The 22,743-nt window shown below is 39.5% G+C and overlaps 1 protein-coding gene across 1 annotated transcript in view; it reads left to right on the top strand.

The window, feature by feature from the left end:
* LOC121369284 (phospholipid-transporting ATPase ABCA3-like) overlaps window positions 1-21,673 on the top strand; it is a 53,339-nt gene extending 31,666 nt beyond the window's left edge. Inside the window, exons 9-19 of the mRNA XM_041494248.1 lie at window positions 3,163-3,317; window positions 4,730-4,885; window positions 5,771-5,981; window positions 8,181-8,430; window positions 8,944-9,104; window positions 9,904-10,917; window positions 14,437-14,655; window positions 16,069-16,625; window positions 18,461-18,648; window positions 19,699-19,869; window positions 20,595-21,673. Coding sequence (XP_041350182.1) covers window positions 3,163-3,317; window positions 4,730-4,885; window positions 5,771-5,981; window positions 8,181-8,430; window positions 8,944-9,104; window positions 9,904-10,917; window positions 14,437-14,655; window positions 16,069-16,625; window positions 18,461-18,648; window positions 19,699-19,869; window positions 20,595-21,024 — 3,512 coding nt within the window. The 3' untranslated portion in view covers window positions 21,025-21,673. The remainder of the gene's footprint in view (window positions 1-3,162; window positions 3,318-4,729; window positions 4,886-5,770; window positions 5,982-8,180; window positions 8,431-8,943; window positions 9,105-9,903; window positions 10,918-14,436; window positions 14,656-16,068; window positions 16,626-18,460; window positions 18,649-19,698; window positions 19,870-20,594) is intronic.
* Window positions 21,674-22,743: the final 1,070 nt, after the last annotated feature.

Consider the following 22,743-nt stretch of genomic DNA (forward strand, 5'->3'; position numbering starts at 1 on the left):
GGGGGACTGACTAGTGATGGGTATAGGAATGAAGATATACCAGTAGGAGGTGAAGGGGGACTGACTAGTGATGGGTATAGGAATGAAGATATACCAGTAGGAAGGGTGGGGGACTGACTAGTGATGGGCATAGGAATGAAGATACACCAGTAGGAGGTGAAGGGGGACTGAATAATGATGGGTATAGGAATGAAGATATACCAGTAGGAGGTGAATGGGGACTGACTAGTGATGGGTATAGGAATGAAGATACACCAGTAGGAGGTGAAGGGGGACTGAATAATGATGGGTATAGGAATGAAGATATACCAGTAGGAGGTGAACGGGGACTGACTAGTGATGGGTATAGGAATAAAGATATACCAGTAGGAAGGGTGGGGGACTGACTAGTGATGGGTAGGATGGGACATTAAGAAAACATTTCAAGAGTTATGGTTTGGTTATATTTGGGACAATGAGGACCAAGCATTGCAGAATCTTTACCATCAGCTAAATGCATCTGTGAAATGAGGCATATTGTATAAATACTTGGTCGAAGACTTACATATTCAACAATACTTGGTCAAATCTATACCTAATATTTATAAAGCATGTATTACGAAATTGAGGCTGTCTTCACATATTTTAGCAATAGAAACTGGTAGATATATGAAAATAAGTCGTTCCAATATTCACTGTAATAGCGGAGATGTCGAAGATGAGTATCATTTTGTTTTAATCTGTATATTGTACAGATTTAAGAGAAAATTATATAAAGAAATACTACTGGAATAGGCCATCTATTCAAAAATGTATACAGTTGCTGACAAGTAAAAACTAAAAATATATATTGTTTAACTTGGGAAAATATATATTTAAAGCATTTAAAATTCGAACTTCCTTAATCTAAAACTACTGTAATTATCAAGATATATAATATGTAGCATTTAAATATCAATTTGTATATAATACCGTACCTATATAACTATCATTTACATTCTGCTTATTGATATGGATGTACATGTATATCGTAATATATCATCTTATTATAACATATATACTACTCAAAAGAATTTAAGGGTCAGACGATATTTTCGATATTATTTTCTGAATGTCAATTATATTAGCTAGACCATAATGTCACGCATGGTATTGTTCCATTTTGACGAAAGTGGGTCTAAGCAACCCATAAATGAATTAAAATCCACTGTCACTGACACTGTCGACTAGTTCTAATGGCGAAAACATGCTTACATTTGCACATAAATTAGGGCGAAAGCGAAAGGTCTGCTAAGTGCCCATAACTTGCTTTTTCACAAAGCGCTTCATTTGCACGCTTTGCATGTGTATTCCATGTTCCCAATGCTGAATTTCCGTATAATTGGAGCTTGCGTTCGTGTATGGTGCACACTCCAAATTCGACAATGGTACGACATCAACTGACTATCGAAGATCGAGGAAGGGCTATTGCTTGGCTTCAGGATGGCAATACGCAAAGAAATGTTGCTCTGAGACTTGGTGTCAGTCAGAGTGTCGTTGGTCGACTGTGGCAACGGTACCAAGCAACGAATTCTGTTCGAAATCGTCCACGTTCGGGAAGACCCCGAAGCACTACAAATAGAGAGGACCGCTACATCACCAATATGGCTCTACGTCAACGCACAAACACTGCACGCCGATTACGTGACAATATGCGGACTGCGACTGGAACTAGAGTGTCTGATCAAACCATACGCAATCGTCTGAGAGCCAATAATCTACGCTGCCGTCGCCAGGCTGTTCGACCACCACTCCTACCACGTCACATAACGGCCAGACGTCACTGGTGCACACTTCATCTGCGGTGGCAACGTGTTAGGTGGGGTCGAGTGATGTTCACTGATGAGTCCAGGTTTAGTCTCCAGTTTAACGACGGTCGGGTTCGTGTCTACAGACGTCCTGGGGAGCGCTTCGCTGACGTTAACGTTAGACAACGTCACCGGTTCGGTGGTGGCAGCGTCATGGTGTGGGGCGGCATCTCTATCCACCACAGGACCCCCCTCTATGTGGTGGATGGCAATCTGAATGGAATCCGCTATCTGAATGAGATTATCCGGCCGTTGGTTCTCCCAGGCCTTCAGCAGATTGGCGGCGGGGCAGTTCTGCAGGATGACAATGCCAGACCCCACCGCGCCAGGGTGGTAACGGACTTTCTCAGACAACAAGGTATCGCCAGGATGGATTGGCCAGCATATTCGCCTGACTTGCCCCAATAGAGTACGCCTGGGACGAATTAGGCAGGAGAGTTCGGGATAACCATGCCCCTCCGGCCAACCTTCATGATCTGGGTCAACTTCTTATGGCAGAGTGGCAGGCCATTCCCCAAGAGTTCTTCAGACGTCTGATCAACAGCATGAGGCAACGATGTGTCGAGTGTATTCGCGCCAGGGGTGGATTCACACACTATTAAACGAATGTTCTAATGTGTAAAATCCATGTTTGACAACATTCAACTTTGACAGCATGTCATGTGACTTTCTTGTATACAGTGACGTTTATTTGTGGTTTTTTGTAAATATGGAACAATAAATTAAATTTTTGGTGTAGTTTACATCATCAATCTAATACACTCTGAAACTTATTTGGTTATAAATTTTTGACCCTTAAATTCTTTTGAGTAGTATATATTATTTATTATTCTAATTGTATGTACATGTTATTTTGTATGTTTATTACAATTGTTGTTTGTTTATACCAATAAGCCGCTGTGCTTAAGGTTAATAAAGAATTGAATTGAATATATTGTAACATTTAATCAGAAACATAAAATCAAGAAAAACACCTATGTTCTTGGAAGTGATATCCATTGTCATTCAATCATTTATTAAATGTGCATTAATTGTAGGTTTTTTGTGTGTGTTTGTTAGAAGTCATAAATGGTAATTTTACATTACCTGTGGGGAAAAGACGAGATGATTAATATTAATGCAGGGACAATTAAATATAATTCAATTCAGTTCGGTTTATTGTATCAATATACCCCATGGGACAGCATACACTATAATGAACATACAAACCTGTAATGTACAGTATCGAATACATCATTATATTGACTACACATAATAAATACCGCTTTGCTTCCTCCATTGTAATGACATACAACACTCGATCTCATATTACCATCACTCTCTCTCTCTACACCAGGGTTCATCCCACCGTCCTGCGGCACGGCAGTTGTCAACGACTACGACATCAACACCGACATCAACCACGTGCGCCGTAGTCTGGGGCTGTGTCCTCAACACAACATCCTCTTTGACACCATGACGGTGTTGGAGCACCTCGAGTTTTTTGCTTCTGTATGTCGTATTGTGTTTTTATTTATTATTTATTTATTTAAATATTCATTCGTTCGTTTATTGTTTTCTTCAGGTTTTTGTTCATCATTCCATTAATTCGTTCGTTTATTCATTCCTTCACTGATTAATTAATTTTGTCAGTCATCTATCGATTTCTTCTTCTTGTTGAATATTACCATCATATAAGTTCCAAAGTTAAATAAAATCTATTTTTTTGCAATAATACTGATAGATAATGTGTAGCTCATCGTAGACAGCTGGTTATTATCTTTTTACCAATTTTCACTTTTAACTGTTTTAATTATTTAAAAAATCCTCTGCTATCAAAATCAGTTCAACCAGTAATTTTTACGTCACATTTTATATAATATGCTATATTATATGCTATATAGCATAACGAGATTCTTTTTGCAGCCAAATGTTTACAATACAAAATAATACAACTCTTTTTATCTACACAGTTCAAATTGCTGCTTGTGCAAATATAATATATGTCTAAATGTTCAAGTATATAGATCGTGTATTCTTGCCCACTGGACAGGGCAAATCTGTCTGACCTTGGGGATAGATAAATCTGTCTGACCCTCACAAAAAAAAAAAAATTGTCCCTCGGGCTGGAATTGCCTTATTTATACCTCACAACGGTGATAGATTCTATTATTCTCGTTCAACCAGTAGAAAGGTGCCTGGACAACCGTTAAGCACACGTCCCTAGACGGTAAGGCGCTCTTTTCATTGATTAATTGGGCTCGTCGTTTAGGAAGTAGACGGCCGTTGCTACCTGTTCATTACGTCATTCCATAATCAAAGTTAGTACGTGACTTCACGTAACATGCAACTGCATTTTATTCCTTCTAGTGACGTAATATATAGCAGCTGTGAGCAGGGTCTTGACATCACGGTACAAAAATAAAATGCATTTTATAATGATTATACTAAAATTATAAGTATTATTGACCTAGAAACTAGTTCTAGCACTCGTCCTTTTGTAGATTGTTTTTCTGACACTCGTCTCAAGAAAATCAATCCTTGGAGCTCACTCCAACGATTGATTTTCTTGAAATTCGTGTCAGAAAAACCGTTTACAAAAGGACTGTGCCAGAAACTATTAATCTAACTAACGCATGGGTACATGACTGAAAGTGAAGTTTTGAACATAGCCAATCAGTGGCTGTGCAGTAGAAGCAATCAGCATACTGTGCAATTATCGAACATAAGTATTACCCCAGTAATTTTAACCCATATGGGTAACAAAGTGATAGACGATACAGTAAAAACTAATTTTATGTAATGCTGTATGGCATACTTATTGAACTATGCTGATGTATATTTATTCTGAATATCACAAAATTTAATATAATAGAGTATGGGGAAGGGTGATTGTTGAATAACATTAATCTATTGTTGTTTAGTTAAAGAACGTCCCACGTAGAAAGGTGAGAGAAGAAGCGATAATCATGGCTCGAGAGGTTGGGCTGGAACACAAGGCAGACACGCTGTCCATGCATCTGTCGGGCGGTCAGAAGAGGAAGCTGTCAGTTGGAATTGCCTTGATCGGAGGATCGGAGGTATGGCGTGGGGTACTCGTGTGAAAACAATGCAGTCATTAGTATATCCAAAGTCATACTAGTCTGTCTTGAAAAGAGTACAAGCTCTGATAGTCCTCGGATCTAGCTGCCTGTTTTCGCATGTAGTGAGACGGATAACGACATAAAAAAGACACGATGTGCATTTTGTGATAGAATTGTGACACTTTGCATGTACACTCTCCTTTGGTAACTTAAGGTTTTCTGACATAGTGCCAATTCAACGGCGCCGCATAGTGGCCTACAGCACACACACCCCTCCATTGTTGACAAAATACATTACCATACATATTTAAAGAGGTTTTAAACATTTATTCAATAGTATTTGTTCTAAATTAGGTTTCCAGTCTGGACTACGTCACAGTATATACAAGCAAAATGGCACAATTCTATCACAAAGTGCACAATCTTCGTTCTTATCTGTTTCACTACTACGCTTGTCGGTTTTAGTGTGTGAGCCCTTTCGTTTGCCTCCCAAGCCCTCCTATCTTGGACGAACGAACTGGCCCACGCAAGGTCTTGTGTCTCTAAGACGAGAGCACTACAACAACTTTCTCCGACCCAGCAGGTTAAATTGTGTCCATGTCCAAGAGTACAGACAGGGCTGTGTCTAGCGGGAAGTGAGTGAGCCAAGCGGGAGGCTCGCATTGAGGTACACGCAGTTCTGTGCCTTGTTTGCAGCGCAAAAAGTATTACTGTGCCAACAGGTACGTGTGCAAGCCATTTTGAAAGCTAACGAGTGTTCATAGATGAAAGCTTTAGGTCACGTTGGACGTAGAAATAACGTAGGATAAAATCAGATCTTGCTAACACGTAGAAACTGAAATCAAGTTAAGTTCATCCAGACTGTATTTGTCTGTAATGCAGATTGTAATCCTTGACGAACCCACCTCTGGGATGGACCCCGCCGCCAGACGTCAGACGTGGGACATCCTGCAGAGGAACAAACATGGCCGCACACTGGTGCTCACCACTCACTTCATGGATGAGGCCGATCTGCTGGGGGACAGGATCTCCATCATGGCGGAGGGCGTGGTCAAGTGTTGTGGGTCGTCCATGTTTCTCAAGAAGCTCTATGGTGAGTCTAGTTGTCGTTAGAGTCATCTGTTGGTTTAACCATAACAGTGAAACCTCTGTACACCAGACCATGTAAATGTTCCTTGAGAAATTCTTTGCGAGTTTAGTCATCAACAGGGTCATCTGTCGTTGTATACAAAACAGTGATAATCCTCTAAACTGCACACGCACGGGGCCATGTAAATGTTTCTTAAGAAGCTCTATGATCTGTTTAGGTTACCGGCCTCGGTTGCGTCGTGGTTAAGCCATAGGACATAAGGCTGGTAGGTACAGGGCTCGCAACCCTATTCCGGATCCCACCCAGAGCAAGTTTTAACGACTCATTGGGTAGGTGTAAGCCAGTAAACCCTCTTCTCTCTCACTAACTGCTATCAATTAACAACTAACCCACTCTCCGGGACAGACAGCCCAGATAACTGAGGTATATGCCCAGGACAGCGTGTTTGTACCTTAATTGGATATAAGCACGAAAATGGGTTGAAATGAAATGGGTTCATGGTCATCAGTCGTTGTATATTCAATTCAATTCAATTCTTTATTCCGTTTTTAGGCCATAGCCCATTTACAGACAACAAAAGGTGACATTTGAAGGACCCGTTGTTCAACAATTAATATAGCAAACTAAATATTATTTAACTGCAATTAGTTTGTATCTAGATTTTAGGAAGAATAACAATATTTGTATTTTCTAACAATTATTTTTGGTGTACATTATCTCATATAGGTCTACAAATTAACTTATATCCCACTATTATAGTTTTGATTCATATAATTTATTCTCATATTTATTATTTTCCTTTATTACCATACCCCACCCTCACCCACATACAAACTCTTTATCAACGTGTAGTCCGCTTATGATTGTTGAACATCTGGACCGTTGTGCAGGTGACATTATTCCAAAGTACCACTACCACTATATGAACATCATAGTTATAATCTTCTATACATTTACATTACACACCATATCTGTAACTTACACCATTTCTTTCCTTTCTTAACTGTAATGCTTTAGCTAAATAAATACCTAAATATTTTAGTGTATTTTCATTTCTTGTAGACATCAATTCATTAAAAGTATACAAGGATCTATTTGTCAAAAACTTTCTAGGTATATACATTTCTCTTAAAGTTTCATATAGTGGACAATTTATAATAAAATGGAATTCGTTTTCTACTTCTCTTTTATTAAATAATTTACAAATTCTATCCCTTTTATTTAAACCTATATTTCTACCTTCGTCCACCGCTAGACCCACTCCTCCCATTCTAATCGGTGCTATATCCTTTTTATACATGTCAAGTGCAGAAGATGTAAGATATAATTCAGGTTCTAGATTTAATTTATATTTACAATATAATTATATCATGCCTACTACTAGAATTAATTTTCGTAATCCAATGTTGTGTTTGAATATCTTTTACTCTTTGTTTGAATGTGGCTAAAAATAATGACTTATCCCCAACATCTTGAGATATCCACACATATCCAAAACCTAAAGAAAACATAATTTTCTTGATAGCAGTAGCCCACGTATATCTTCCTGCATTATCTAAAGAATATAACATGTTGTAAGCTTTATTAGGATATCTGAAAATTGGCATTTGCAACAATTTCATCCAATACTGTATACACCTAATGAGACTGTTATGGTATATCAAATATATTCCACATTCCCCTAGTGCCATGACATTTGGTACATATTTACTTACATTTAAAAATCGTTTACAAGCCATATATTGTACTCTTTCTATACTTTCGAACTGTTGAAAACGCCATAGTTCAGACCCATAAAATAAAATAGATAATACCTGTGTATCAAATATTTTAAAATATATGAAATGGAAATATTTTGTAGTTTGACATTGTTCTCAAAACCTCTATTAATGCCCTTTTACTGTTGACTGCTAAATGACTAGTTATTTGTGCTAAACTTGTTTGACTATTGAAACATATCCCAAGATAGATATATTGTGGAACCACATTTAGTATTTCCTTTCCATAATACCATTTTTCATTATCCTACTACTTTTGGTTTGTGTAAATTTACAATCAGCTTGTATATACAACAGTGAAACCTCTCTAAGAGTAAATCTGACATAAATAAAATATCAATACGCACTCTTATATTCACCCATCAAAGTAACTAATGACAATGAAAAACTACAAAAGTAATCTTATTCTCACCATCATTGCCAGGCACCGGTTACCACTTGGTGATTGTGAAAGGAAGTGCATGCGTGGTGAGCCAAGTGACCGCTGTGATCCAGGACATTGTTCCCAGCGCCGAGCTGGAGAGCGAGATCAACTCAGAGTTGTCGTACCTGCTCCCTGATGACCAATCCCACCTGTTCCCCAATCTGTTCGATCAGATCGACGCCAACAAAGACAGTCTGGGAATCATCAGCTTTGGGACGACTGCCACCACCATGGAGGAGGTCTTTCTCAAGTATGTCACATACAAGGGTGGATCCAGGGTTTTGTAGGGGACGGAGTGTCGCAAAATTCTGAAAAGTGTAAATGAGCTGAGCTTTCGAAGGAGGGAATACTATGGTTCGGGGGGGAGGGGGGGGGGGGGGGGGCTGATTCCCAGAACGTTTTGAAATAAAGATGCTGTGAGACGCGTTTTCATTGCAATTTAATGTTGTATATTGTGGATGATGAATGTGGGTTTTTTTAAAGCCATTAAAATGGCACTTCAAACGAATGCGTGGAGGCGAGGTGGTCACGAGACCCTTGTGATTTAAAACATTACAATTTTAAGCAAGAAACTAAATTTAAGATGGACGTATCATAACTTCATAGTGCTGTAATAGGGCTGAGTGTCTTTAAACATTCCTTTCCTGTTAAAGTAGGTATGGCGTTCTCTATTATAACGTGCTGGGGTGTCGTTAAACATCTATTCTATCTATCTAGTCTCTGTTATATCTACAGTATTTAGATGTATATGTTCCGTTTTCAGAGTAGGGGAAAATGCCGAACACACTGACAAAGAGGATGAACCCAACAGGCCAAGACCAGGCTCATCAAAGATGGGCTTCGTAAACCCCGCCTGGGAATCAGATGAAGTCACTATCAACAAAACCTCTAATGGTACCGCAAATGGAAACGATTCATTTCTAGGTATTTACTTTGTTAATGCCACTTCAAACCAAGCCTCTATCCATACTGACCTCCTAAACCAAGCCTCTATCCATACTGACCTCCTAAACCAAGCCTCTATCCATACTGACCTCCTAAACCAAGCCTCTATCCATACTGACCTCCTAAACCTAACCTCTATCCATACTGACCTCCTAAACCAAGCCTCTATCCATACTGGCCTCCTAAACCAAGCCTCTATCCATACTGGCCTCCTAAACCAAGCCTCTATCCATACTGACCTCCTTAGCCAAGCCTCTGTCCACACTGACCTCCTAAACCAAGCCTCTATCCATACTGGCCTCCTAAATGTGTATGTATTTAATATAAGCCCTTGATGCTAGACGTTTTAATTGTCTGGATCCCACATCATTCAATTGTCTTACTCCTTTCCTTCTCATTACTGGGTTTATGGAACAGTTATGGAATTAGAAAATGTCATCATCATCCATCCATCATCTATCCATCATCTATCGCCATCTATCCATCATATTATATCATCTTCATGCAAGCAAACAAATAAACAAACTAGCAATTACATCCATTCATTCATTCATTCTTGCATTTGTATGTATTTGCATATGTTTCTAATTAAAGGCAAATATTGTGTTTAAATAGTTCTGTTTAATAATCCTTAAGTTGAAATTAAGATATATTTAAATATAAACTCAAGACAGTGATTTAGAACATCTTTACCACCACAGATGTGTCATGGTGTTCTTTTTTGTTTTGTTCTTTTCGTTCGTTTTATTCATTGTAAATTAAGCTTGTTTTCTTGCAGCATTTAACACATTCCATAGACTGCGTGGCGTCAGTGTTCAACTACAGCGATTCAAGGCACTGTTTATCAAGAAAGCTCTTCACACGCGGAGGAACCTGATCATAGGTCTTGTCCAGGTTCTCCTGCCAGTCATCGCAACAATCTTTGCCTTGGTGGTCGACAAGATAGCGCCTACAGACTTCAGCGAGGTTTCACTCAAGCTGGACCTGGAACCTTTTGAAAGTACCATTGTACCATACACCGATGGGCTTTCTCCGTCAGCAACAACCACGTCCTTGGCTCAACATTACAGCGGTCTGTTCTCCAACAACAACGTTCCTGACAAAATAGACAGAGCAAAGTATCCGAATATGACGAAATATTTCATGGACAAGGTGGCTGCCATGGGCATTGCAACATTCAACAAACATGTTGTGATTGGTGGGGAGTTCGAACCAGTGAATACGTCAACGACTTCCGGCACTGCTCTGTTTAACGGACAACCATTCCACGGTCAGCCCATTGCCCTGTCCTACCTGATGAACTCAATAGCGTCCTTGCTCACATCAGGTGTCGACCATTCTATAACAGCGTACAACAATCCGCTTCCCAAAAACCTGACAGATTTCGCGGCAGTGTCTAACCAGAACGCAATAACGTTTGGCTTCACCATTTCTTTCAACATCATGTTCGGGATGGCGTTTCTTACTGCCAGCTTCGTGTTCTTCTTGATCAAAGAGAGACTCATTGGATCCAAGCATCTTCAGTTCGTCAGCGGCGTGGGTCCGCTCGTCTTCTGGATGTCGAACCTGGCCTGGGATTTCATCAACTATGTGATACCATGTTTCATTTTATTGCCGGTCTTTGCGGCCTTCCAAACGGACGCTTACGTGTTGGACGGACGCCTGGGACTCGTCTTCCTCAGCCTGGTCCTGTACGGCTGGGCGGTCCTCCCGTTCATGTACCTGCTGCAGTACCTGTTCAAGTCGCCTGCAACAGGGATGGTTGTGGCTATCATCTTTAACATTTTAACAGGTTTGTTGGGTTTGGGTTGTTGTTGATTTTTTTTTTTTTTTTTTTTTTTTTGGGGGGGGGGGGGGGGCTGTGGGGGGGGGGGGGTGTGGTTGGGCGGTTCTATTTTTGATTTTGGTTTCGTTTGGTTTTGGTTTTTGTCGACTTTTGTATGTGCTGGCCGATTTTACAAGATTTTTACAGAATAGTTTAAGGATGTTTTAAAGAACATTTTTTTATTATTCAAAACGACAGTTTTTTCACGACTTTGTCAAAAAGCCTTTTGACTCTGCCCTATGCAGAAGCAGCCTACCATTTGGAAGGCAATAACTGTTGTGTTGTTCAGAACATACTTGTTTCCTATACATCAACTGAGGTATGGGATGTAGCTCACAGGTTAACAGTTCAATAAATTGCAGGATCAATCGAATAGTTATTTCCATTTACCATTGCTTCACAGCTAGGATATCGAAGATCTTTAATGTGAGCTATCCTTGGTAGGAAGGCATATAAAAGTATTTCTTATATATATATATATATATATATATATATATATATATATATATATATATATATATATATATATATATATTTCTTGCCTACTAGACAGGTTTATACAGCTAGAAACATCTGTCTGACCCAGAGCTAGATAAATCTGTCTGATCCGAGGGATAGACGATTTCTACATACGCCGTGACGTCATAACGCATGTTTTACAACGATTGAGGTCATAACTCATGTTTTTCAGAATTTTATTTGCCATTTACCGTTTTATTGTTGTTTTCAGAAATATTTAAACAAATTAATATTTTCAACTTTATATTGTAAGTTGTTACATGTATATGTCGTAGCATAATGTGGACTATATTTTTTCACGTATGATTAAAGGAGTTTGTAGGTGAAATGATTATGAATCGTTCTACAATAAACAAACCGTAGCTTACAAAATTAATGTTTTGTTACTGTAATTAAATGGGCAAGAAAAAGAAACTATTCCCACACTACCTTGTTTATGTCATCATTGCCTGTTGCTTTCTTTTGCCGTTTTCTTTCGGCTGAAACATTATTGTCAAAATCAGCTTTCCTTTTTATAATAGAATTAATCTGAGAACGTCCTACACCTAAATATCGGCGATCATTCGTGCACTTAAATTGCCTTTCTCAGAGTTTGATAATAACGTCGATTCTCTGTTCTAACGTTAAAGCAGTAACTGCGTGTCACGGAAATTATTGAGTGCCCGTTTGTTTTTCAATTACGATCAGAGAATTACAATGGAACTTTACTTTGACGGAAAATAAACCCAAAGCTACAGACATGGCCATATAAACACATTTAATTTATAATTTTTGAGATGATTGAAAAAGTAAAGACATAACCAGGGACAAAAAATAAACCAAAAAACCGTCTTCACGACGATCATCTTGAAACCATTATAGCAGGTTCAACCTGTGATTTTGGGTTAAAAATAGTGACCGCTGGCCGTTATGGACAGGTGACCGTTATGTGCAGGTCAAATAAGGAAGGAAATGCATTGGGAGGTATTTATAGTGACCGTTATAGGCAGGTGACCGTTATGTACAGGTGACCGTTAGACCAGGTTCGACTGTATATATATATATATATAAATACTGTACACAGCCGATTAGGTGATCACGAAGTACGACCATGACCGTACATAAATACGTTGTTCTGTTACATCGTCACCGACGGCGCACCAAGCATTGTGTACAGACAGTTCTTCATGTTCAGATGACAGGAGATGATCACTGTACTTTTAATAGATAAATAGGTCATCTATGTAAATTAATTTTAAAAATATAAGTCTTACTGAAATGTTAATGATGCTCAGGAACTTTTTTCAGTGAGTATATATATATATATATATATATATATATATATATATATATATAAATATATATATATATATATATATATATATATATATATATATATATATACTGAACAGTATTGAAAACGCACAACCAGTTGATGATAGCAAATGTGAATGGAGCGTATGTCAGCATTAAAAATATTAATGGATAAGAAAAACGTAAATTGAATGTGCGAATCATGCTGATTGGGGCTGAAAAGCCACTTTCATTTATGAAGTAGTCTTTGAGGGAACGTCAAACAAGTGATGGCAAGGTTGACAGCTGAGGAACGTGAACGTGCCTTAGGCATGCTTCAAGTCGGTATTTCGAGTAGAGTCATCGCACAGCGGTTTGGATGCCACCATTCAAAATCACTAGACTCCACAGGAGATACCAGCAGACAGGAACCACCAGGGACTGTCCACGTCCAGGCCAACGACTTGTTACGACACCACGACAAGATCGCCATGTTGTTCGCCTCCATATTCGTGATCGGACGCTGCCAGCTGCCAGGACTGCACCAACTGTTCAAGGTCGACGAGGGGTTATCAGCGCAGACACTGTGCATCGCTGCCTTCGCTCTGCTGGGCTGCATGCTCAACAACCATATGTTGTACCTATTCTGACCGATCGACATCGAAATGAGCGCCGACGTTTGGCGGGAAGGTATCAGCATTGGAGATTGCAACGTTGGCATGGTGTGTTACTCTCTGACGAATCCCGTTTCTATTTAAGGAATGCTGATGGTTGGTTGCGGGTGTGGCGTACGCGTGGAGAACGTTACTACAATGACTGCCTTGTCCAGACGGATCGATGGGGTTGAGGGAGTGTCATGATGTGGGGCGGGATCAGTTATTATCACCGAACAGCACTCCATGTTTGTCGTGGCAGAATGAATTCCATTTACTACCGGGATAACGTTTTGCAAAATCACGCCATTCCCTTCTTTCATCAGCATCGGGATATGCACACATTTCAGCAAGACAACACCCGAGCGCACACAGCATGTGTTACAACACATTATCTAGTGAACAATAATGTCCCTTTGTTTGAATGGCCAGCACTGCCCCCTAATTTATCGCCAATAGAGCATATTTGGGATAACCGTGGTCAACACATATCACTTCGTCCACAAATGAATAACCTTAGAGAACTGGAAAACGCACTACAGCAAGAGTGGAATGCTATCCACCAGAACACTATTCGCAGACTTATAGGGTCGATGTGAAGACGTTGCATGGCTTGTGTTGCTGCAGTTGATGGTCATACGCGCTATTGACTTTTCATTGTGATCTCACGTGTCTTTCATGCGTAGATGAATTAAAACTAATCAATGATTGTGCATCCTTTTGTGTTTGTTGTCGTTATCAATCATCCATCTGTTGCTGTTCACAACAAAAACATTTATTGCTCAGGTATTGTTTTCAGAATCCAAACATTTCTTGGTGGTGCGTTTTCAATACTGTTCAGTGTGTGTGTGTGTGTGTGTGTGTGTGTGTGTGTGTGTGTGTATATATATATATATATATATATATATATATATATATATATATATTGGAGGTAGGGCCTCTTTCTCACCTATGCCTGCTTGAAATAATGATTAGTAAAAGATATATGAACAGTCATACATAATCAGTATATATATATATATTATATTTTAATTTCTCGTAGGTTTGACAACACTCTTGGTGGTGATGATTCTACAAATACCCAGTCTAGGTGCTGTGGACGTCAGCGACGCCCTCGACTGGGTGTTTCTCGTCATATTTCCACACTACTGCCTCGGAAAGTCTTTCATGGACATCTACACCAATTACGTCAATACGAAGACATGTAACAAACTGGATTACAAAGTCGTGTGTCAGAGAGTGGCCATGCCGTGCTGTAAGGGTAAGCGAATGATACACTGTATGGAACATTCCTAACAAAGACGGCCATATATTTAAAGTAAGGGTAAGCTCTATGAAAACTCTATTTTGCAACTGGTGTTACAGTATCTGGTCAGACTATTTGTGACGATACCGAAAAACACTCTGGCCAGACTATGTAATATGTTCCTTTTATGCCGTTGCAGACTGGCATGAGTGCAATAAAGTTCAGTTCTGTTCTGATAATTTTCAAACGGTCCGTAATAAATTTTTACACTCATGTTCTATATCCACAGCCGTATGAATAGACACTATGTCAAGCCTTGAAATAAGCGGCCGGTCACGGTCATTGTCCGGTACAAATTTGTAACTTGTCGGTAACAATGTCGATTGCGCCGGTCACCATGTCCGAAGCTCTCGTTGTAGTAAAAGCCGGCTGTTTGGAGACGAATACACTTAATTCATCGATTAAAAAAAATAATGATTACGAATGAAAAAATACAAATGTGTACCAGTGGGATTCGAACCGGTTCGCGGGGCACTTGACAGTCCAACACGAAGTTCATCTACAGTCCGCGTACCTGTTTAGTAGGATTTTTTATAGTCTCGATTTTGCGGGAACTTACATTGTGAAAAGTGATGTCACGCATATTAGTAATTGACCTTTCGTACTTAGCGTATACTTCCTGTGGCGTTTTCGTTTAAAGTTTCAATTCAAATTGCCTCGTGGTTAACAATTAAAGGATGTTGAACAAAATAACTTCAGTCTTTCCTGTAAAATAACGGACAGGTACCGATAATGACAAATCAACTGTCGCTGTTCCCAGTATCCGCGGCGGGCAGCCGCCGATTAAATCGTCCCCCAAAAATTCCCAAACGAATATCTCGCAGAGTAGTATCTTAAAATCTAGCATTTAACTAAAATGGTAAAAGGAGTATTTAGTTAAAACAAATGCCTCTTTGTGGCTACAGTTTGAAGAACACACCAAAGGCGAGGTTACACTTATGACGTGCTCGCTCTGCAAAACATTTAAAAAAGAAATGCAGTAAAATCACGATTTTTCGGACGCATGGATCAAATAGTCCACAAATCTGCGTGTGTCAAATGCTAAAGATCACTCAGCAACCAAAAATATAGAATATTATCACAAACAAGACACTGATGACATTGAACAAAATGGATGAGTCTGAGTCAGATCATCATGAATCTGAAAGTTCAACACAAAGTGATAGTGACAACAGTTTCATGGGTTTCTTAAGCCCTATCCTAACCGGCCGATTATTTTAGAAATCATTGACTTCCATTGCCACATCCTAACTATACGCGCGCGACGGGACAGATTTATATGATTAATACAGGTAGCCGCTAGAACAGATTGTAAACCCATTTGCATCAATGTGCAAACTATAACTTGAACTAAATTTTTTTCCCAAGGAAACTGCGGATCTGATTTCTGTATCCTGTTTTCTGAGAACTATTTTGACTGGGAGGCGCCTGGCGTGGGGAGAGAGCTCGTGTTCATGATTCTACAGGGGTTCCTCTACCTCGGGTTGGTTCTACTCATAGAGTACCACGTACCCCAGAGAGTGTGGTACGCAATCCGTTCTAACCATGATGACATCATCTGTCCACCCAACGCAGTTTACAATGTGTCTGGCCAGAATGAAAATTGCGCAATCTGGAATCGAGGTAGCCCTGTTCAAGAGGAAGATGGTGACGTCCTGGAAGAGAATAACAGGATCAATAACACCAGTCTGGACAAACTGTCCGAAACCGACTCGCTCATCTTGACACGCCTTTATAAGAGATTTGGATCTCTTGTGGCTGTTAACCATATCAGTGTGGGAATACCGCAGAAAGAATGTTTTGGTTTACTTGGCCAGAATGGCGCTGGTAAAACCACAACGTTTAAAATGCTCACGGGAGAGATGATGGTGACTGGCGGGAACGCTTACTTGAAGCAGTACGATATAAAGAATACCCTGGACAAGGTTTGTTATTTCTTACACACTACTTGCACAGCACACTGCGTGAGATTTGTTGTATGACGCTGCGGTGTTTAATATATGGGGAATTCAATATATAGACATCTGACTGGCAGCTCTACAAGTCACCACTGAAACCAAATGCAATTAACACTAGTGATAACGTATACGTTAATCGTATAAGCACACAAGCCCGTAAATACTTTAAAAAATAATGATCAAGAAAGACGTACTAAGTACTCTGAACAACTAAAGAAACAAATATCAGGGTCATGGTTTGTTTGTGATTAAAATAAGTTTTTTTCATTACAAACGTTTAATTCTGCGTATCAACCTTTATTTCTTCCGAATGTCAAGATGTGTGATGCCTTCTTGTAAAACCAACTTTAATGTTACAGCTGAAATGACATTTCCCTAATTGTATACAAGAGATATGGGGTATGTAATATAAATTACATTTCCCTAATTGTATACAAGAGATATGGGGTATGTAATATAAATTACATTTCTCTAATTGTATACAAGAGATACGGGGTATGTAATATAAATTAAAATGGTATTCTTCTATGATGTCAACAGACAGGGATCGAAATAGCGGCCTGCGAAAAGCAAAAAGCAGTTCATTCTTAGACCAGTTAATTGTTAGGTGAAATAGAAATTCACCTGCTAAAAGTACCGCATACCGCAAGTCATTTTTCAAAAGACAGGTGTATGTACGATTACGTTATCTGTTAAATAGCTTGCGAATCTGTTATATTTAGGGGCGAGACGTAGCCCAGTGGTAAGCCGCTCGCTTGATGCGCAGTTGGTTTGGGATCGATCCCCGTCAGTGGGCCCATTGGGCTATTTCTAGCTCCAGCCAGTGCACCACGACTGGTACATCAAAGGCCGTCGTATGTGTTATCATGTCTATGGGATGGTGCATATAAAAGATCCCTTTCTGCGAATCGTAAAGAGCAGCCCATGAAGTGGCGACAGCGGGTTTCCTCCCTCGATATCTGTGTGGTCCTTAAGCATATGTCCGACGCCATATAACCGTAAATAAAATGTGTTGAGTACGTCGTTAAATAAACCATTTTCTGTTATATTTCATTTCCATAATGGTCTAAAATATACCGTTAGAGGACCTCATTTTCCAGCACTATTCCCAACCCTCCCCTCATGCTGTCTTATTCCCAACCCTCCCCTTATGCTGTCTTATTCCCAACCCTTCCCTCATGCTGTCTTATTCCCAACCCTCCCCTCATGCTGTCTTATTCCCAACCCTCCCCTCATGCTGTCTTATTTCCAGCACTATTCCCAACCCTCCTCTCATGCTGTCTTATTTCCAGCACTATTCCCAACCCTCCCCTCATGCTGTCTTATTTCCGGCACCATTCCCAACCCTCCCCTCGTGCTGTCTTATTTCCAGCACTATTCCCAACCCTCCCCTCATGCTGTCTTATTACCAACCCTCCCCTCATGCTGTCTTATTCCCAACCCTCCCCTCATGCTGTCTTATTTCCAGCACTATTCCCAACCCTCCCCTCATGCTGTCTTATTTCCGGCACCATTCCCAACCCTCCCCTCATGCTGTCTTATTTCCGGCACCATTCCCAACCCTCCCCTCATGCTGTCTTATTTCCGGCACCATTCCCAACCCTCCCCTCATGCTGTCTTATTTCTTTTGGCCTGCTCTTTTAAAAAATATATAATAATAATAAGAGCAGGCCATAGCTTACGTCCAATTTCGATCCCTGATAGGTACTATAAATTATACTACATTGTTACCTTTATTATGAGCTCTTTTGTTTTTAAATACACGTGGTGTAAACTAAGATGTTATTCTCCTGTGACGCCAGGTGCACGAGAACATGGGTTACTGCCCTCAGTTTGACGCACTCATTGACCAGATGACGGGGAGGGAGACACTGTACATGTACTCCCGTCTCAAGGGCGTGCCGGAGAATCAGGTTGCAGATACGGTGAACGCCTTGATTGACATGATGCTGTTAGTGCCACACGCGGACAAACAAACATCACAGTATAGGTGGGTGCACGTTAACACTGCACAATTAGAACGGTTTGATCGTTACAAAACAAAACGACAACAACAACAAGAAACACACATCAACTAAAAATCACAAATAATATCTAGTGAATATGAATTTAAAATAAATGTAGGCCTATACTGACCTTAGTCGTAGAACAGTGTAAAATATTTTCGGTTATTAGGCCACATTACACATGACAATTACTTAAACCTTTTCCTTTATAAACAGTTTTACTTTAACACGCATCAGCATAGAAATATCTATAGTTATGTTATAGAACACCGGGTACATAATATATCATAGCTGAGAGAGAGAGAGAGAGAGAGAGAGAGAGAGAGAGAGAGAGAGAGAGAGAGAGAGAGAGAGAGAGAGAGAGAGAGAGAGAGAGAGAGAGAGAGAGAGGGTGCGGGGGAGAGGGGAGGATAAACATCAACTGACAAGACTAGATCCTTTTAAAATAAATATAGGAAGATTTTTCAATAATGGTGCATTACACAAAGACATCATACGTTTCATTCTGAAAACGCTAGGATTGGTATTTGTATAAATATTTTCTTCTAATGTTTCAATATTATGATTTTTACAATTGGTCGTCCTGATATTTGCAATAGATTTAGTTTACTTTTACTAGTGAGTGAGTTTAACGTGTTGCAACTGTTGTTTTTAATTCATTATCTTTATCTTCCCATCTCCCCCCCCCCCCCTCTCTCTCTCTCTCTCTCTCTCTCTCTCTCTCTCTCTCTCTCTCTCTCTCTCTCTCTCTCTCATATCTGTCTTTATACTTCTTTCTTTTCCTCCCTCGCTCCCTTCCTCTCTCTCTCTCTTTCTCTCTCCCTCTCCCCTCCCCCCTCTCCCCTCCTCTCATAAAAATCGTATTCGAAAGGAAAAACCTCATGAAATACTCACTCTCTCTCTCTCTCTCTCTCTCTCTCTCTCTCTCTCTCTCTCTCTCTCTCTCTCTCTCTCTCTCTCTCTCTCTTCTATTAATTGTAAGTACATATAATTTAATATCTTCACTTATTTTATTGAATTTGTTTCTGTCACAGTGGTGGTAACAAACGCAAGCTGAGTACCGCGATATCCCTGGTGGGTGACCCATCCTTCATCCTGCTAGACGAGCCGTCCACGGGGATGGATCCTAAAGCCAGACGACAACTCTGGAACGTGCTGTCGCGAGTCAGAGCGTTTGGCAAAACTCTGATCCTTACATCACACAGGTTAGGTCTTGTTCAAACGAAATAACTGAAACCACAATTTTATTTTCTTACTTTATATCAAATGAACATTAAAAATCTCTTTGCGGTTCCATACGAAAAGCCAAGGCTTGTGGGTTTCTTCTCTATTCATGTATACATTAGCGTGAAACAGAAACAAAAAGTGATAGCTTAAAATGTTAAGTTAGTATTCCTTTTTCCCCTTTACAGTTAAGAGTAAGTCTAAAAGAAAACATGCCAACATACAACGAACTGGAATTAGAAAGGACGGAAACACACAGATACATCAGTGTTCTAAACGATACCCACAAATATTATGACAAATTAGAGCTTATTATTATAATAAATTATTTATTTAGTAGGCAAAAGCAGGTGGGGTTTTTTTGTTTTAATTAAATCGTGAACTGAGATTCCCAAGGACCTTTTAGGCCAATAAAAGTAACGGTTGGAGCGTAGGCCGGGTAGAATGGTGGAAATTGTATTCTAGAAAACCAACAAGCCGGGTACGGTGGGATATGAAAGTATGAAGTTCAACATTGTCATGATACATGCAAAGTGTTTGTAAGGTAGTTTCTAAATTGTTTCTTTTCAATTAGCAACAATATTGATCAAATTAATTAAATTGTATGTATGTAAAGTTTCTGTTGGTGACCCATCCTTCATCCTGCTAGACGAGCCGTCCACGGCAGTCATAATAGAAGTATATTGAAATAAATATCTAATTACAGCATGGAGGAATGTGAGGCCCTCTGCACAAGAGTGGCCATCATGGTGAACGGACGATTCAGATGTCTGGGCAGCCCACAGCATCTGAAGAGTAAGTTTGGAGAAGGCTACACACTGATTGCACGGATGACGACCCTCCCAGATGGCACAATCGCGCCCACCGAGCCTCTGGTTGCTTTCATTCGCTCCCAGTTCCCGTCGGCCATCGTATTCGACGATCACCAAGGTTACGTTCATTTCCAGGTGCCAGACGCAGACGTGAGAATTGCGCATGTCTTCACGGTGATGGAAAGGTCCAAGACGGAGTTCAGTGTGGAGGATTACTCGGTTCACCAGACGACACTGGAACAAGTGTTTCTGACCTTCACACGAGAGCAGACGGTATCCACACATGACAACACGAGTTTGAGAAAAAGACTGTGTTGTTGTTGATCAAACACAGTGAGACCATTTTCGTATGAGATATTATTGTTGATAATCAGATATACTGGCATCCATCTTCATTTTAAGTAATTCTTATTTATGATGGCTTAGCCTTTTAGGATCATATTTTGGATTTTGGATATAACTTATAAGAAGGAAACGTACTGTAATTTCAAGGTACACTAACATGCATAATACATACCCAGTCATCCCAAAGAAACACTCAGCCAATCAAGATATTAATATCCCCTGCTAAACAAAATCATTAGCCGATATTAATTTACCCGTTACACTCCGAATTATTGGAGTTCCTCAAATTTTGGGTCCGAGCCTGGCTGTGGAGAAGTACTCAACTAACTATACTAGTACCATTGCGTTGTTAAATTTCTCGTATCTGTTAATGGGCGTTTTACTATTAATGTCCAAGAGTCTTGTGAGTATTGCGTTTGTGTGTGTTGTGTGTTTTAGGTGTCTCTCATTAATATGTTTGTCTGTGTATTTAGTGCCAAAGAATTACAATGCTAGAACTTTGACGAATAGTTCAACAAAAGTGGAATTTGACGATTTTAGGGATGGTATACCAGATACACACAGACCCACCTCTTTAATATTAGGAGACAGTTCAAGAGCGGATAAAAGAGTTTTCTAAAGAACATCAGAAAAAAGCATCTATAGCATTCCAAAGTAAACTTGGACGCATTTTATGTATGTGGTGATACATGTGTTATATATTGTTATATATTACGTAATGGTATATATCTGTATTCTTATAGGTAAATAGTGATATTGCCCTCAGTCCCATCGGTCCCATCAAAAGTGCTATTGCCCTCGGAGATTTAACCAATAAAAAAAAGAAGAGAACAAATTATATCTAATTAATGAGGAGGTATCGTAATGCAACAATTTTAATGTAAACAAACCACAAACTTGTAACAAAACGCTTTGCTGTCTTTCGACAAAAAGATAATAACTTTATTCATGCCGAGTTTAATTCCGTAAATTCCACAAAAACAAGGTCAGTACTGGTCACATTTTGTAAGGAAATTGAATATTTCGCAGATTTAGAAACGTACATGATACATCAAAATGCATTTGGATTCGGGATTTTATGTTACAAATAAAGAATGCATTTGAAAGTAATCAGTAACTGTTCAGTTTAAATGTATGTTCAGATTTATCACATTTTATTGTTATGTGATTAATATGATTTTGACACTCTTGCTGGTCATAGTGTCTCTAATTTAAGTTTTGTTTTGTTATGTTTCAAGTTACTGTCTATTTCTATGTATTTGCTTGTTGTATAACGTCATAGGCTTACATGACGTCACTAACTCTCATCAATCAGAACCCCATTTGAGGGAAATTATAAGCATTGGAGTATTTCCATTCTGATAAACAAAGCAGGAATGTACGATTCTTAAGGATGTTGTTATGTGATACATCAATTATTGACCGCTTGTCCTCGGCCGATATCAATTTCTCCGGTCCATAATATTATGTTATTAAATGGGTGTTTTCATATTGGCCTTTTTTATAGGTCCAAGGACAGTTGTATTGGCCCGAGGCAATGCCGAGGGCCAATACAGCCGGTCGAGGGCCAATACAACTGTCCAAGGACCTATAACAAAGAGAGTGTGAAAACACCCATTCAATAACATAATAATAAATAATCTTGCCCTCATTGACGGTCAATAATTGATATATCTATATATATCTATATCTATATAT

Source organism: Gigantopelta aegis, chromosome 3 (genome assembly GCF_016097555.1).
Source record: "Gigantopelta aegis isolate Gae_Host chromosome 3, Gae_host_genome, whole genome shotgun sequence".
Lineage (NCBI taxonomy): Eukaryota > Metazoa > Mollusca > Gastropoda > Neomphalida > Peltospiridae > Gigantopelta > Gigantopelta aegis.